Source organism: Nuphar pumila, chromosome 6, assembly GCF_984573655.1.
Source record: "Nuphar pumila chromosome 6, dmNupPumi1.hap1.1, whole genome shotgun sequence".
Lineage (NCBI taxonomy): Eukaryota > Viridiplantae > Streptophyta > Magnoliopsida > Nymphaeales > Nymphaeaceae > Nuphar > Nuphar pumila.
Genome location: NC_143254.1, coordinates 133,852,805 through 133,868,932, shown reverse-complemented (window position 1 = coordinate 133,868,932; position 16,128 = coordinate 133,852,805). Strand labels below are relative to the sequence as shown.

General features: G+C 36.4%; 1 protein-coding gene across 3 annotated transcripts in view; it reads right to left on the bottom strand.

Annotated features, from left to right (window-relative positions):
• The window catches only part of LOC149836349 (kinesin-like protein KIN-UB), a 95,901-nt gene that overhangs the window by 44,463 nt on the left and 35,310 nt on the right, over positions 1–16,128 (bottom strand). For all 3 annotated transcript variants that reach the window (XM_090009153.1, XM_090009152.1, XM_090009154.1), the window contains exons 4-9: positions 7,457–7,642; positions 7,005–7,226; positions 6,701–6,866; positions 2,855–3,004; positions 2,379–2,467; positions 277–480 (exon numbers count right to left, since the gene is read on the bottom strand). In XM_090009153.1, coding sequence (XP_089865279.1) covers positions 277–480; positions 2,379–2,467; positions 2,855–3,004; positions 6,701–6,866; positions 7,005–7,226; positions 7,457–7,642 — 1,017 coding nt within the window. The remainder of the gene's footprint in view (positions 1–276; positions 481–2,378; positions 2,468–2,854; positions 3,005–6,700; positions 6,867–7,004; positions 7,227–7,456; positions 7,643–16,128) is intronic.

The following is a 16,128-nucleotide window of genomic DNA, read 5'->3' as shown; positions in this document are numbered from 1 at the left end:
ACTGTAGCTTGCATTCAAATTTGACAAGGCCATAGGAAAATGACACAGAAACTGTAATATATGTCAAATAAATACATGTGAAGGATGTGAATATGCAGAACTTTGTTTCTAAAGAAAAATAACACTTTATCTCACATAGACAACACTATTCAGAAACAGAATTACCTCTGGGATCCATGATCGTTATGTGGTCTACATTCACAGTCAATCTCAAGTAAAAGCAAGATATCCTAATGTCATTGCATTAAGAAAATTAGAAGCATAGAGAGAGCTAACCTCCAAGGCATGTGCATATTCGCTTTCAATCTCAGCAATATGATTTTGCGCCTCAATAGTTACTCTTTCCACCTCATCTTCAAACGCCTTTTGCTGTCTCTCATGTTCTGCAATTATTTTGTCCAATTGTATCTCCAGCCTTCTGCACATACTCTTGTAATCAAATTCTTCTTTTAGCTTCAACATGTTCTCTACTTTCATTGCCTACAACAACACATAATATTCAGAAAAATATGAAACATATAAGATGTTCATCTCACGAAAATGTGTCATTCAACAAACAACTGCATAGGAAATTCATGTTAACAATGGTAGAGACACCAAGGGAAAAAAAAAGTCAACCCTTTCAACATGTAGAAGTTCATGTTTGGAAAATAGAGTACTCGCCTTCAAGAACTAGGTGAAGGCCTGGAATTTGACATCTATAGTACCATGACTGCCACTAAGAGTATGACCACCATATTCCAATATTGAGAAAATTGCATTTTCAAGATCAGCATTTTCTAGGGACACCAATTTTCAGACCCAAACATCATCAAAAACCCATCTAATAAGGATCACCAAGAGGCATCAAGCCGATGCACATAAAAACAAACATAAGGAGAAGCAAATGACAAAGGAACCCAAACATAAGTACAAGCAACTTTATTCACACACAAAACAACAAAGTAACAAGCCATTATCAAGTTTGCTAACCATAACCAGCTTAACATTGAACTCTTACAAATAACATGATTATACCCGAATATGTTTACAAAACTAAAGAGGCCGATGATTCTTAAGATCAAAAACATGTACAAGTATTTCTCAGTTTGATATAAAGTAATAAAGCCTTCTAAAAGAAAATCTAGGAGAATAACCGAAATAACTGCAGCCTTGAAACTATCCACAAAAAAGATTTGGCATGTCATTTTACCAAAGCTATAATGGCCCTCGTCATGATTGGTTATATGCCTACTGCAGCTAGAAAAGACCACAAAACTTTGCAGGATAATCAAAAAAGGCACCTAAGAATATTAGCCAGTATTTTGAGGAATGAATGCTAATCTAGCTTAGAACCAACATGACCAGCCAAATCAGGCACTTGTAATCTTTCCTGGAACCGTTCCTCCTCCCATCTTCTTTATAAGTGATGTGGCACAATTACTCATATCTTAAACTTATTGAAGTCCCTTTAAATCAGTGTGGTTGATGAAGGATGCATTCGTTGGCCTTCACAAAACTTCCTGTTAATGACTGGGTCTAGTCTCCTAAAAAAGCATACCACACCTGCCATGCATGTTCAAACTTTGAACAAAAGCTATTCATCTTCATTTACAAAAGCAATTTGAAATGCACAACCTTCTTGCAGTATTTGAAGAAGCAAATATGTCATAGTTTTTATAAGTTTCAACAAGAGGAAAAATCTAGTCATCCGCATATAGTATGCAAATATCACCTAGTTACCTGATACACCTATCTAAGTGCCTGCTTACAGCTTATGCAACTGTTCACATTAACAAAATGGCAGCTGCCTATGAAGTATGAAGAAAATGGCCACTTCAGTGCGGTGAGTAAGCAGTGATCCTAATGATGAAAGCTAGACACAGGCTACCTAATCCCAGTTCAGACACCAATGTTAGTTTCCGAATGATCCTAGGACTACTAAGCAAACAAAACTCTAGGCCAAAATACCATCAAACAAGCAAATCAATAAACTGCTCTGCTGAATGTTTTGAGAAATTTAAGACTGCACCAATTTAGACATCTTTCTAGACGCTTATCTAAATTCTCTGGAAAACAATTACCTTGGAATTCCTACAAGCTTATTTAAATTGAATAATATTTGACCATTAAGAACCATGGTCTTATAATATATCAGCCTAAAAAAAAATGATTCAAAAAGAACCACAAGATGCTTAGAGAGAAGATGTCGGAAATTGATTCAAAACAACCACAAGATGCTTAGAAAGCACTAAGATATCAGGAATTGTTAAACAACAAAAGCTTAATTTTAAGAAGTGGAATATATACTAGCCAACAGTAAGTAGCATGCAGTTAAACTAACATTATGTCTGAGCAGATTGTAGAAACTGCATAGTGACAGAATAAAAGAAACTTACTCTTTGGCCAAACATTATAGTACTTGCAGTCTCTCCTCGATGTCGTGGTGATGGACCTATAGTTATAACCAAGGAAGTTCTCGCAGTACCTGAACCATTTCAACAAATTGCCGAGTAACAAAAGATCAGACAGATCAATTTGCAGACAGGATTGATCCTAAACAAGAATAACATGATTGTATTATGAAACTTGCGAACAATGATCTTTTTTCATTGAAAAGCACAAATTACAGTAAAAAATTGCTGTATAGTTTTCAAAGGCTTCTTTGAAGTGAGTAATCAACTGATATATAAATGAAAACTCCCAATCCATGAAATTACATGATAGCAGGATGTTTTTACACTAAATACAAATTACATCATAGCAGGATGTTTCAACCAAGCATGTAACTCAATGTAATGTTTATGTAACTGTGAACTCAAACAATCTAACTTGCTGCAAGTAAATGAAGATTCGGAAGCCAAAGATATCCAACCTCCAAAGGAATCACGAAGAAGCCTTGTTAATTTTGAATCTCGGACAGGAACATGGGGACTATTCTCTGCAAGTGCATTAATGCACTTTCCCAAGGCACTCAAGGAAAGATTAATCGACTTTGCCTCTTCCAGGTTATGCCCCTCGCTTCCTGTCAAGAACATTAAAAACAGTCTTCACCACCATGCTTAGGGACAAACCAATTAGGAAGCATGTAATCAAGTAGGACTGCAGGAGGACTCGGTTGAAGGAAGGCATAGATCTTCCAGGACCTGATTTATTTACTAATAATGCCTGCAAAATAAGTGCTAACTGCTAACACAAACTGGGCCAGCTTCCCACGCCTTAAGATAGCGATCATAGAAGGGTCCAACACGGCCAACGAAACATCACAGAGGTAAGATAACCATAAGATAGGACAAAATAAGCATATTTACGTCCTTAGTCGCAATATAAGCTGAAATTTATCCAATATCAGGAAAGTTTTAGTAGCAAGCGATTTGGTTAACTTACCAGTATATGTAGGTAAAGGAAATTGAAGAGCTTAATATTAGCATTGTAAGAGAATGAGAATTATATTATATTTCACACGCTTCACTACTTCAATAGTAAGCAAAACAAGAGAACAACAGTAAATAATGAAAGAAGACAGCTCACTAGAAATAAAAAGAAGTTAGAGAAGTGATTTAGCCACAGCACATAGAATATGGATAGGAGGTCGTTTAGATTGCCTGCAGTGTCGTGGCTGTTAATGTCAATGATGAATCAGAGCCTAAATCTAATCTGGGAGAACACACACTAAAACAGAAAAATGTGAAAATCTAAGCAAATTTTGTAGTTCTGCCACGTGTGCGACACCAAAGGGGCAGCTGAGGAATTAACTGAGAGATTGTAGTGACTTGGGGGCCAAATTAACAAAAACTGTAGAAGTGGAAGCAAATATCCTGACTTCATAAGCAGGCAAACATTTTAAAAAATCACAGCTGCAACAGAGAAAATAACACACAACCAAAAATAAAGATGTTATTTGAAGGTCTCCACAACCCATCCAACAAGCACAAAATGAATAAAGGCCAAAAAGGACAGGATGGAAAGAAAGAGAAGGGAATGCACTTAAGGTCCAAGATACTGTTAGCAAATGGATAGCATTAAACTCATGCAGAAAATAAATAGGTTAATAGTCACAACTCACACTAGGCTCTACAATGATGATATCCTTGATCAAAATGCCCAGTAGAAGCATCAATTTAAGGGAGTATTCTTTCATCAAGATATGACAGGGCAGGGCAGCACTAGGTTTGTGGGAGTGCACAAAGGGAAGGTGAAAGAAGCAGAGCAAACCACTAAGTTGTGTGAAGGTATTTCAAGCTGAAACCTGTAATAGCTCATATAAGGTACTCTTGCATCACATGTGAATTACCACATTTCATCAAAAATCTTTGGAGTCACACACCAGATAATTCCCTAGGAGTTTTTTTCTTCTTTTTCTTTTTATGATTCAAAATTATACAAATAGATCAACTATTATGATAAGAAAATCATTATATTTTTGTTCACTGGAAATCTGGGCCCGCATCTCAGTCACACACACACACACACAAACACACACACACACACACACACACACACACACACACACACACACACACACACACACACAGAGAGAGAGAGGAGAGAGAGATTCAGCAATAGCAAAATCCATATGCTACGGTTTGATGGGATTCTGTTGACAACAAACAGGGTTGTCAACAGATCGGGTTTACCATCTGATTAGTAATCAGATTCAGATTCATATGCAACTTTGCATCCGAACCAACAAATAATCCAACCTCATTACATATAACACATGCCCAATTAGGTAAGTGGACCCGAATACAGCATTACCTTTTCCCATCCGAATGCACATATGGTTAGGCAAGACCTAATTAAGTCAGATTCAGTAATGACCAGACCTGAACCAAGTCCGACCTATTTACACCACTAACAGCAAAGAAGTAAGTACACACGCCAACTGTAGCAAGTTGGCCGAGATATCTTAATCTCCATATACCCTCAGTCGCAACCTTCTTTTTTGTTTTCTTTATTGTTTTTCAAAAACCAGGCAGCCTTTTTAGAATGTACTAATTTCCATATAAAATGTTCCATCATAGACAAACATAACCCAGATTCTTTTCATATTAGAAGAATTTCAAAAATGCACCAGATCTTTATAAAATTAATGATAGTTTAAAAACCTGGTAGGTTGACCATGTGACCCAGTCTTAGTCAATCGAATCAACCCTTCTACTAAGACAACCCAATCCGCTCAGTCACCGTATATCTACCTTCACATTTTCCATTTTTAGGGTTTTAACTACACATGATTAAGATCATATATGGGAATGATTAACATCATATATAGGAATTACGATGAAAGAAGCAAAGTTTTGCTTGTTTAAGTTTTATGTCAACCAATTCTCAACTCAGCTTTCATTAAAATATAGTATCTCAGCTATTCTAATTACTATTATTTACAATTTCAGATTTTTATAAATTTCTTTAAATTGAAAATCATGATTACAATAGCAATATCACAATTTTCCAACTAAGGCTTTTTTTATGACAGTTATTTGTTGAGGTAGTCTATACATCATAAAATTTAGTTGGTTCTAATGCTTGATATTCTATTTTGGTGAATCATGAAAATGATGAATTTACTTTCTACAATTCATATCTTTTTATGTCAGATATTGGTTATATAAGTAAATGCTATCTAACTGTTACATATATGTTAATATTTTGATGCCATACATATTTTTTCCATTGCATATAAATAACTCCATTTATATAATATATCATCTATACTACTTATAAAGGAGCAATGAGGGCCAATGATGCACAAAAATACCTGCTTTATAAACTTTTTTAAAATGACACATAGGCTAAGCTAGGTTTAAACATCTTTTTAAAAATTGCTAAAACATTATCATAATACCCCCGTCACACACAAGAGAGAGAAAAAATAGGAAACTACTCAAGTGGGAACCTATAGGGACATGAGAGAAAGAGAGAGAGATTAGGAAACTGCTTGCATGGGGATCCTAGAGAAAGAAACAGGGAGAAATTAGGAGAGAAAGAAACAGGGAGAAATTAGGAAACTACTTACATGTATCCTATAGGAACATGAGAGAGAGGGATTAGGAAACTGCTTACATGGGGATCCTATAGGGACGTTAGAGAAAGAAAGAGTTTTTAGGAAAATCATATGCATGAGAATATTAGACTACCAAGAGAGAGAGAGAGAAACTATTCCATGGGATCCTATAGGGACATGAGAGAGAGATTAAGAAACAACTTGCATGGGGATCCTATAGAGAAGTGAGAGAGAGAGAGAGAAACAACTTGCATGGGGATCCTATAGGGAAGTGAGAGAGAGAGAAAGAGAGAGAGGTTAATCTAATCTAAACTCCAAAGTCCTCATGTTGGTAACTTTCAATATGAAAGGATTTTCCTTATCTCTATCTTAACCCTAACAATAGTTTAATCATTTATTAAGGTTAACCAAATTATAAATAATTTTTCATGTTGGAGAGAAAGAGTGTGTGTGTGTGTGTGCACGCACGTAGAACCCGCTTGTAAGGAGGGGCCATTTTCTAGTACCATTTTATAGTTAGTAAAACCCGGCCAAGTCACAGGGTTAACCCAGCTGAATCCTGAGTTGGGACAAAACGGGTTGAGTCATGAGCCATAAGGTTTTCAAACCATAAACTATGGCATTAACACAGCAGAAAAACCAAATATTTAACAAGTGAAACCTTCAGCAAAAAACACAATCAAGTAGTTAAATCAATTACAGCTTAGAACCCACCTGACTTGTCAATACGCTCAGAACCAGCCAAATCTACAACAACTAACTTGCTTTTCCTAACAAGGGATGGCCGCAACCCTTTGAGTGAGAGCAAACTATTGCCATTTTCACTTGAAAGAGCTACTTCTTGGTCATGCCTTCCTTTGACAGCCCTCTTAACGTGTACCTGCAACAAAGACACGTGAGCAAATCAACAGCCAGTTATTAAGTAATGCATTAACAATCAAAGTGAAATAAAATCTCCAATTCTTTTGAAAAAATAAAATTAGGAAGAAGATTCCAAGAAATAAAAGAGGTTACTCACCATGAGAATGGCATGACTTCGAGAAGATTCAGTATTCAGTTTAGTATTAGCTGCGAACCTGTGGGATTCCCCTAAACGTAACAGCTCCACAAAACTTTGCTGATCTTTTATTTCTACCATAGTAGCCCCAGGCACTGAAACATCCCCTGTCTTTGGGTCTTCCACAATAGCGATATTATCATTGCCAGGGTCAAGGAGGTCCTGGATGGTCTCCATGTAAAGCTGCATTCAAGGAATAGGAACATCAACAAGCACCTTTATCAAATCTTACAATGCCAACATGTGAGTTCACTGTATGTAACCCATGTGAAAATAAATGATCCAAAAATAACTACAGTTAGTACAAGTGCGATAACTAAAATTTGCTTTCTATACAATTAAAATTGACCATGTCTTTCATAAAAAGACTGTTTTAGAGGCTCTTTAGGGAATATGTAATTATAGTCAAGTACCTGCAAGTAGGAAACCGACAGAGAATCGGTCTCAGGGGAAATATCTACTAGAATATCTTCCATCGAACGGACCATTATACCACGAGCTGCTGTGTCTCCTTCTCCAAGCCTTCCAAGAGTGAAAGTTTTTCCAGTGCCAGTTTGCCCGTATGCCATAACTGTTCCATTGTACCCCTCCAAAACACTCTGCAAGAAGATTGTGCGTCAACATAAATTTCAAGAACTCAATAATTTTCCAAAAGACAACATTGATTTCAGGGATTGGAAGGCCTAGCACAACTAAAGGACAATCCAAATTTGGCACTCATGTTAGAAATGCATGTGCAAGAACATTGGCCCAATTTCATCCAAGGAGAACCAAAGGGCATCAGATAGAAAGGTGGACAGAGGAAAACAAAACCTACTTAAAACCGTAAGAGCCAGGTGTAGACTTAAGGTACAGCATATGAATTAAAACAATACAGACATGGGCACAAAAGAAAGAAAAAGAGCCAAGACAAAATAAGGATGACATATGAACCCAAAATCTACTTCAAGAGTACCTAGAAAGTTGCTTTGGACGTGATAAACAAGTGCATTTCTACCAATATCATAATATTTAGCAAAAAAATTACACATCCAGGTTCCTCGTCCATGCCTCACCCTCCTCCACGGCTCCGCACAACCCCCACAACCCAGGAAAAAAACTGCCAAATCACATTTGAGCCAAAGATCACTCAATGGCTAGTAAGTTACTTCCCTGGATTATCGCATGCAGCCATTCAGACATGCCCTGGTGTCGTCTGTTCTTCATAGGGTAATATTAATTTGTTTCCAGACTTTTACATTTTTTTCTGAGTAAAAGCCAGGTTGTACCCCATTGCAAATTATACAAGGATGGAGATGCAGTGGAGAATGTTAGGCTGAAAGTAGTCAATCCGACAATAAACGGCTCAACCTTAATATCAATTTGATTGATTATATTATAAATATGAGTATGATTCAGGTGATGCATCAAAATACCCTGGTTATGATACAATTTCACAACTTTGCAACAATAAACATAATGATAAATATATGCCCAATTATTCATGTTAATTTACAAGAATGCAGATACTGATTACGGTGTTAACAACCTTTCATTGGTTGTGTATTAGTTAACACATTGATAGCTTGAACACAATGGCAAATGGTAGCCAGTTCACAATGCATTAGCTGATATCTACAAGCCTTCCAATAAAGTGGAAATGAACCCAATGAAATACTATCAGGAACTTTGGATAAGAATAGACTTACCAACAAAGACTCTATATTAAAAAACATGAAATGTAGGCTGGCTCTTGTCCAAATTAAAGGAGTTCTGATTTCTCCAATGAAACATTAAAATCATAGTTCAGTGTCTATGAATTACCGATTTTGGATTTTTATTTTCCCGTTTTGATCCATTTGCTTATTTTGGAAGGTATTACTTGAGAAAGTCAAACCAATGTTGTAAGTATCATAGTGTATCGTATGATACGTATTGTTACTATGACAAATAATGCTACGAGTTTGTGTTGCATCTGTATCGTATGTATCGTACGATGCATCCCTGTAACGTACGATACACCTTTGGTGCACTTTAAAAAGGGCCAAATCGTAATTTTTTCCTTTTGGGTTTTAAAGACCTCTTAAGGGTCGACTCCTTTATTAGTGTAGAGGCCATTACAAGGGTATCCACGCACCCTAAAAGTCGTGAGAGCAATTTCGGGGCCGATCCGTGCGCAAGGGAGAGGGCTTTTGCGGTTTACTCAATAGTGCATTTCCACCATTTTTTCACTCAAGGAAGTGGGTTAAGGTTAAAAAACATATTATTTGCTTCTTATTGGGCTTTTTTGGGAGAATATGGCATCAAATGATATGGCATGGCAATGGGGCACTCAAGTAACGAGTGAAAACCGATTGAAAATCGAATGCAACTATTGTCAAAATATTTTTTCGGGTGGTATCTTTTGGTTGAAGCATCATTTAGCCGGAACACATTTCAATATTTTCCCTACATGTCAAGGAATTTATCGAATGTCGTGAAATGGCAATGCCAGCAATTACTCACTGGTTTGAGAGAAAAAAACAAAAAAAAAAAGATATGAGTAAGTTAGAAATGGGGTATGCACATCCTTGGGAGAACGAAGATAAGCTCTCTACTTTTGATCATACAACGCCTAGTACAGCATCATAAGTAGAAAGTTTAATGAAGTGGATCGAATCCGAAGAATATGCAAGAACACACACCTCAATCAAGTGGGAACACTTGATTGAATAATCACACCACCCACACAAGAGTCAAATGAGAAAGTCTTGAAAAAGAGATGAAATAATACAAAGGCCATGAGGCCTATTTATAATACAAGAGGCTAAAGGGGGCAGCCAATATGGTTGTTGGGCTGCTCCCAACGGTCATATTTATGACTGTTGGGAGCAACTCCAAAAGCTACTGGCCCAACAGTCAAAAACAAAAAATTATAAAAAATAAAAAGGTGAAAATAGGTTGTCAACCCCTAATGGGCTGACGCCTATTACAGTGAAAAGATTGAAATACCCTTGTTGGGTATTTCAATTACAATATATATATATATATTAACACCCCCCCCCCTCATACTCATGGTGGAACAATCGAGAGTTTGCCAAGGAAGAAGTGAAATCTTGGAGACGGAAGCGCTTTGGTGAAGAAGTCTGCTAATTGATATTGAGACGGAAGATAGGGCAATGTGATGGCCTTTCTCAAAAATTCTTCACGAATGTAGTGGCAATCCATCTCAATGTGTTTCGTCATCTCATGAAATGTATGATTGCTTGCAATGTATACAGCGCTCTTGTTGTCACAACATAATCTTGAAGGTTCTGCAATATGAACCCCCAAGTCTTCGAGAAGTTGTCTTAGCCACACTAACTCAGACGTAGTTGTCGTCATGGCGCGATACTCAGCTTCAGTGAAGGAGAGTGACACATTCTGCTGCTTTTTGCATTGCCATAAAATTAGAGTCACCTACAAATACACATAAACCAGTGGTTGAGCGTCTATCATTGACATTCTCTCCCCAATCAGAATCAGAATCAAAATATGCAATGATTTCTAGTGAGGAGGATGATAAAAAAAGCCAAGATTAATAGATTTTTTAATATATCTAATAATTCTCATTACAGCGCTCATATGCATTGTAGTGGGAGCATGCTGAAATTGATTAGCAGAATGAATAGCATGAGATATATCATGACGGGTAATAGAAAGATAAGACAAAGTCATAATCATTTGTCTGTAGGGTGTTGGATCTTGCAAGGGTTCTCTATCATCTTTCTTCATTTTGGCATTTATGACTTCCGGAGTATCGACCAATTTTTCATCTGAGAGTCCCGATCTTTCAATGATCTCCGTTGCGTATTTAGTCGGTGACAAAAAATAACTACGATGTGAGTAAGCAACTTCTATTCCAAGAAAATATCGTAAAAAAACAAGATTTGTCATATCAAAGTTGACTTTAAGCACATCTTTGATATGGTTAACTCTTTGCTTATCATCTCATGTGATTATCATATCTACATAAAGAAGTAGGATCATTATTCCTGCATTACAAGACTTAACAAACAATGTAGTGTTAATAAAGCAAGATTTAAAATGAAGTTGTGTCATCACATTACTAAACCTATCATACCAAGCTTTGGGGGCTTGTTTCAAGCCATATAAGGCCTTACATAACCAAAGAGTTTTTTCATATGCTAAAGCCAAGCCTGGTGGAGGATCCATGTACACATCTTCATCCAAATTACCATTCAAAAATGCATTTTTAATATTCATTTGAAATATTGGTCATTTCTTAATCGATGTTATAGCAATGAGAGTTCTAACCGTGGTCATTCGAGCGACTGGGGCAAACGTCTCATCATAGTCTATCCCATATTCTTGATTGTATCCGTTGGCCACTAACCTAGCTTTATATATTTCTAATGTTCCATCGTACTTGGTTTTTACCTTGTATACCCATCTGCATCCTATAGTTTTTATTCATTTAGGTAATGTTTAGATTTTTCAAGTTTTTGCTCTTTCTAATGCATCAAACTCATCGTTCATGGCCTTAACCCATTCTTGATGATGTTTAGACTCATTTTATGATTGAGGTTCAAAATACGAGTGAATGGTCATTAGACACGATCTATACCTTGGTTCAAAAGACTCATATGATACAAATCTACTAGGAGCTTTTGAAATTCTTATAGATTTTCTAAGGCTAGAAGAATCTACTTATTGGTTTTGAGAGCATCTTTCTAGGGCACATGGTGGGTGACCTTTGGTACGTCGAGCATAGGTTTATAAATTATTGTGAGATAGGTCTATATCATCAAGATTCCTTCTCACATTCTCATTTGACTCATGCATATCTTCACTTTCATAAATATTTTCACACTTATCATTGACTAGGTAAAAGAAAAACGAATAATCACAACTCTCTTGGATTTTTTCTTTGCAAAAACCGTTTTCATTTTCAAGGAATATAACATTTTGAGAAACATACAATTTGTTTCTTTCAATGTCATAACACCTATATCCTTTTTGGTTTTCGGCGTAGCCTAAAAACACACAAAGAATTGCTTTAGAAGAGAGTTTATCATTCTTGTTGGTAAGAACAAAACACTTGCAGCCGAAGACCCTCAACCTTTTATAATCAAGATACATTTTACAAAGTTTTTCAATAGGGAAGACATTTTCAATATTTTTTGAAGGCATTCTATTTATCAAATAGACCACCGTAAGGGCGATTTCAGCCCAAAAATCTTTTGGAACATTTCTAGATACTAGAAGTGTTCTAGTGGTCTCAATAATGTGTCTGTGCTTTCTTTCGGAAAGTCCATTTTGTTGAATAGTGTATAAATCAGAGTTATCGGAATTGCCCCTATAGTAGGGGAAGCGCGCTTCCCCGATACGCGCTTCGAAAGCGCAAAACGCCGTGCTTCCGAAATGCATGGGGAAGCATCCCCTTTTTTTGGGAAGTGCGCTTCCCATTTACGGGAAGCGCGCTTACCCCACGCTTCCCTCTTTTTTTCATTTTATTTTTATTTTTTTTCTTCTTTTTTTGCTTCCCCTCGTTTCCTAGGTCACTTCCGGTTCGCTTCCTAGGTCGCTTCTGAGACGGTTCGTGACTAGCTTCTAAGTAGTCTCACGCTTCCCGCTTCCTAAATTTTTTAAAGTGCCTTGCTTCCCTCTCCCGCTTCTCGTATCGCTTCCCACTCCCGCTTCCTCGACTGGCAACCATGGTATGAATACGATTTTCGATGAACAATCTCATTTAGGTCAAGATAATTTTCAAACTCTTTTGACACAAATTCTCCCCCAGAATCAGTTCTAAAGATTTGAATACAACAACAACTACGCCTTCATCCCAAAACAATTGGGGTCGGCGATATGAACCAAAAAAGAAAATCATTCTGGGTCTTCCACATGAATCCTTCTCCTCCAAACATTTATATCCAATGCCATGTCCTCGGTGAGGTTCAAAGCATTCATATTCTTTCCTATCAGTTCTAAAGATTTAAATATTGGTTTTAAATTGATTCTTTATATAACTATGAAATTTTTTAAAACAATCAAATACTTTTGATTTGTGTTTTAGAAAGAATATCCAAGAGTGTCTACTATAATCGTCTACAAACACAACATAATAGGAAACACCTCCTTTGGACACGACCGGAGTCGGTTCCCATACATCTGAATACACTAATTCAAATGGATTCTTAGTTATAAGGTATCTTGGTCCAAAAGGTAAAGACTTCATTTTGCCAAGAATGCAATCTTCACATACAATTTTTTTTTTTTACAAATTGAAAGAAATGAAAACAATTGTAATTTGGTTACACTAGGGTGTCCTAGTCTTTTGTGCCAAATTTTTATATCTTTCTTTTCCACAAAATTACAAAAAAAGTTGTTTTGGTAATTCAAGATTGTCCATGACATAAAGATCTCCTCTTCTATGGCCTCGCCCATTCGGCTTCCCGGACTGGAGATCCTGTATTAGACAAACATTAGATAAAAAAACTATTTTGTAATCATAATCCGCAATTTGAGAAACCGATAAAAGATTTAAATTTAATTTTGATACTACTTTAATGTTTAGTATGTGAAAGATAGGTGTTTTTTGATAAATACCAAAACTTTTAGTTTTCAAAGATGTGTCATCCGCAGTTGAAACACAAGAATCATTTGGATTAAACTTGCATTCAGTCAATATATACTCATTAGAAGTCATATGCAATGAAGCACCAGAGTCAAGGATCCAAGAGGTCTTTACCATGGTTGTCACTTGTAGATATGGCCGCACCCGAATAAGTAGTTTGAGCTTTAAACATAGGTTGTAGTGCCTCCATTAGTCGAGCTAAAGAGAGTGAGCCGGTGCATTTGAAGTTGTCCATTTCACTCCCTTTCAAACGAAGCCACTTTTTTTTCTTCTTTATGATCCTCCTTTCTTTTGAGATAAAAAGGTATGATGTGTCCCATTAAAATCATAACAATGATAACAAATAATTTTTTCACTCCTTTTAAAATCATGATCACCTCTCTTTTCATAGTTGTTGGGATTTCTACCATTCTCATTTCTTAAAAAATGATGTGGTTTATAGCTCTTGGTATGATTTTTGAGCTTTGACATAGCAAGCACGGATTCTTCATCTTTAGAAGTGGATAGCTTTTTCAATCTATTTTCTTCCATCGTTAATTCTTCAAGAGTTTCAACTATGGAAGGGACCCCTCCTTTATGAAGAAGAGCGGATTTAGTTCATTCAAATTCGGGCCTAAGCCTATTTATGAATTGATAGAAATGCCCCGGTTTGATTTGATTTTCACGGAGTTCAACATCTTGTGGGCAATACCACTTTGGTTCAGGAAGAGCCAATTCATCCCAAAGGAAAAAGAGAGAGCATTGTAGTATTCACTTATGCTCATCTCTTCTTGAGTCATGGTCCTTACTTTGTTTTGGATGTTATATATACGTGTGATATCCTTAAGACTATACATGTCTTTAAGGTATTTTCATGCATCACTAGTGAAGTCAAACTTCGCCAAACTAGAACACTTATATACACTATTGATGAGTCATCCAATAATTTTAGAATAACCCATCCTCCGTTCCTTCCATCTTTTCTCATAGTCGAAAACGGCTTTAGCCATTGCCTCCCTTGAAGCGCAACTTCTTTTTCATTCTTGATTTTTGTAAGAATGAGTTTAGGCTCCTTTTTGGTGCTGTCAACCAATCCCCAAAGTCCATTTTTCGATATTTTATGTTTTACTATGGATGCCCACATCACATAGTTTGTGTCATTTAGGTGTATGGGAATGGGGACTATTACCTCCCTCTCATTCTCCATTTACAACAAGTAGATAGAGAGAGAAAGAAAAAGAAAGAGACAACGAGGAAGAAAATACAAGACTTTTTTTTTAAGTGGTTCGCTTCCCGATGCAACAATTCGTGATTTGTTGTATTTTGCCAAGCTCACGATCCTCCTCTTGATATTGTCACGATCTTCTCTAAAAACAGCTTTTGAAACACCCAAAATCTGATACCATGTAGTGAAGTGGATCGAATCTGAAGAATATGCAACACACACCTCAATCAAGTGGGAGAACTTGATTGAATAATCACACCACCCACACAAGGGTCAAATGAGAAAGTATATTGCATACAAAACTCTTTTGAAAAAGAGATGAAATAATACAATTAACATTTAGTTGAGCAGGCGAATGTTGTGGTTCGGAGATGGTTCTATGATGCTTATGTTCCTTTCAATGCGCAGATTTTTTTCATTTTTATGTCATGGCTGATGCCATAACCAGTATCTGGTCTGAATACAAAATGCTTTTATATCATGCTTTGAGAGAAAAAATTTTAAATACTAATGTGAATGAAGTGAAGGCATAATGTGATGAGATGAGGTAGTCATGGAGAGAAACTGGGAGTAGCATTATGGTAGATAGGTGGACAGACAGAAAGTCAAGGACCATGATAAATTTTCTTGTCTATTGCCCTAAAGGAATTGTGTTTTTAAAGTCAATTGATCTGTCTAATACACCTAAGACAGCAAATGTATTGCTCAGGGTATTTAATCAAGTTATGCAAGAGGTTCAACCTTAAAATATTGTTCAATTCATTACTGATAATGCAGTAAATTATAGGGTAGAAGGTAAAGAATTGGCAGAAAATTATGGGTCAATCTTTTAGACCCCGTGTGCTGGCCCCGCCTATTACATATACCTCACACTTGAGGACATCGGCACCATGGATGAGATAAAGCACACAGATGAATGTTTTCAAGAAGTTACTAAATTTATTTACAATCATGCATGGATTTTGGGCCTAAAGAGAAAGTACACTAGAGATGCTGAGTTGATTCGTAGTGCAGTTACGAATTTTTTTATTTGACAGTGCAAAGACTAGTAAATAATAAAATTTCACTAAAAAAATGTTATCCCCATGCACAAAAAAGAAAGCCAAGAAAAATTATAGATATTGTATTTAAAAGTAAATTTTGGAATTCATGCATAAAGTTGTTGAGAATAACTATACCCTTAGTGAAGGTACTTTGATTGGCTGACAGTGAAGACAAACTAACTATGGGTTATCTCTATGAGGCCATGGATAAGGTAAAAGAGGTCATTAGAGATAATTTGAATG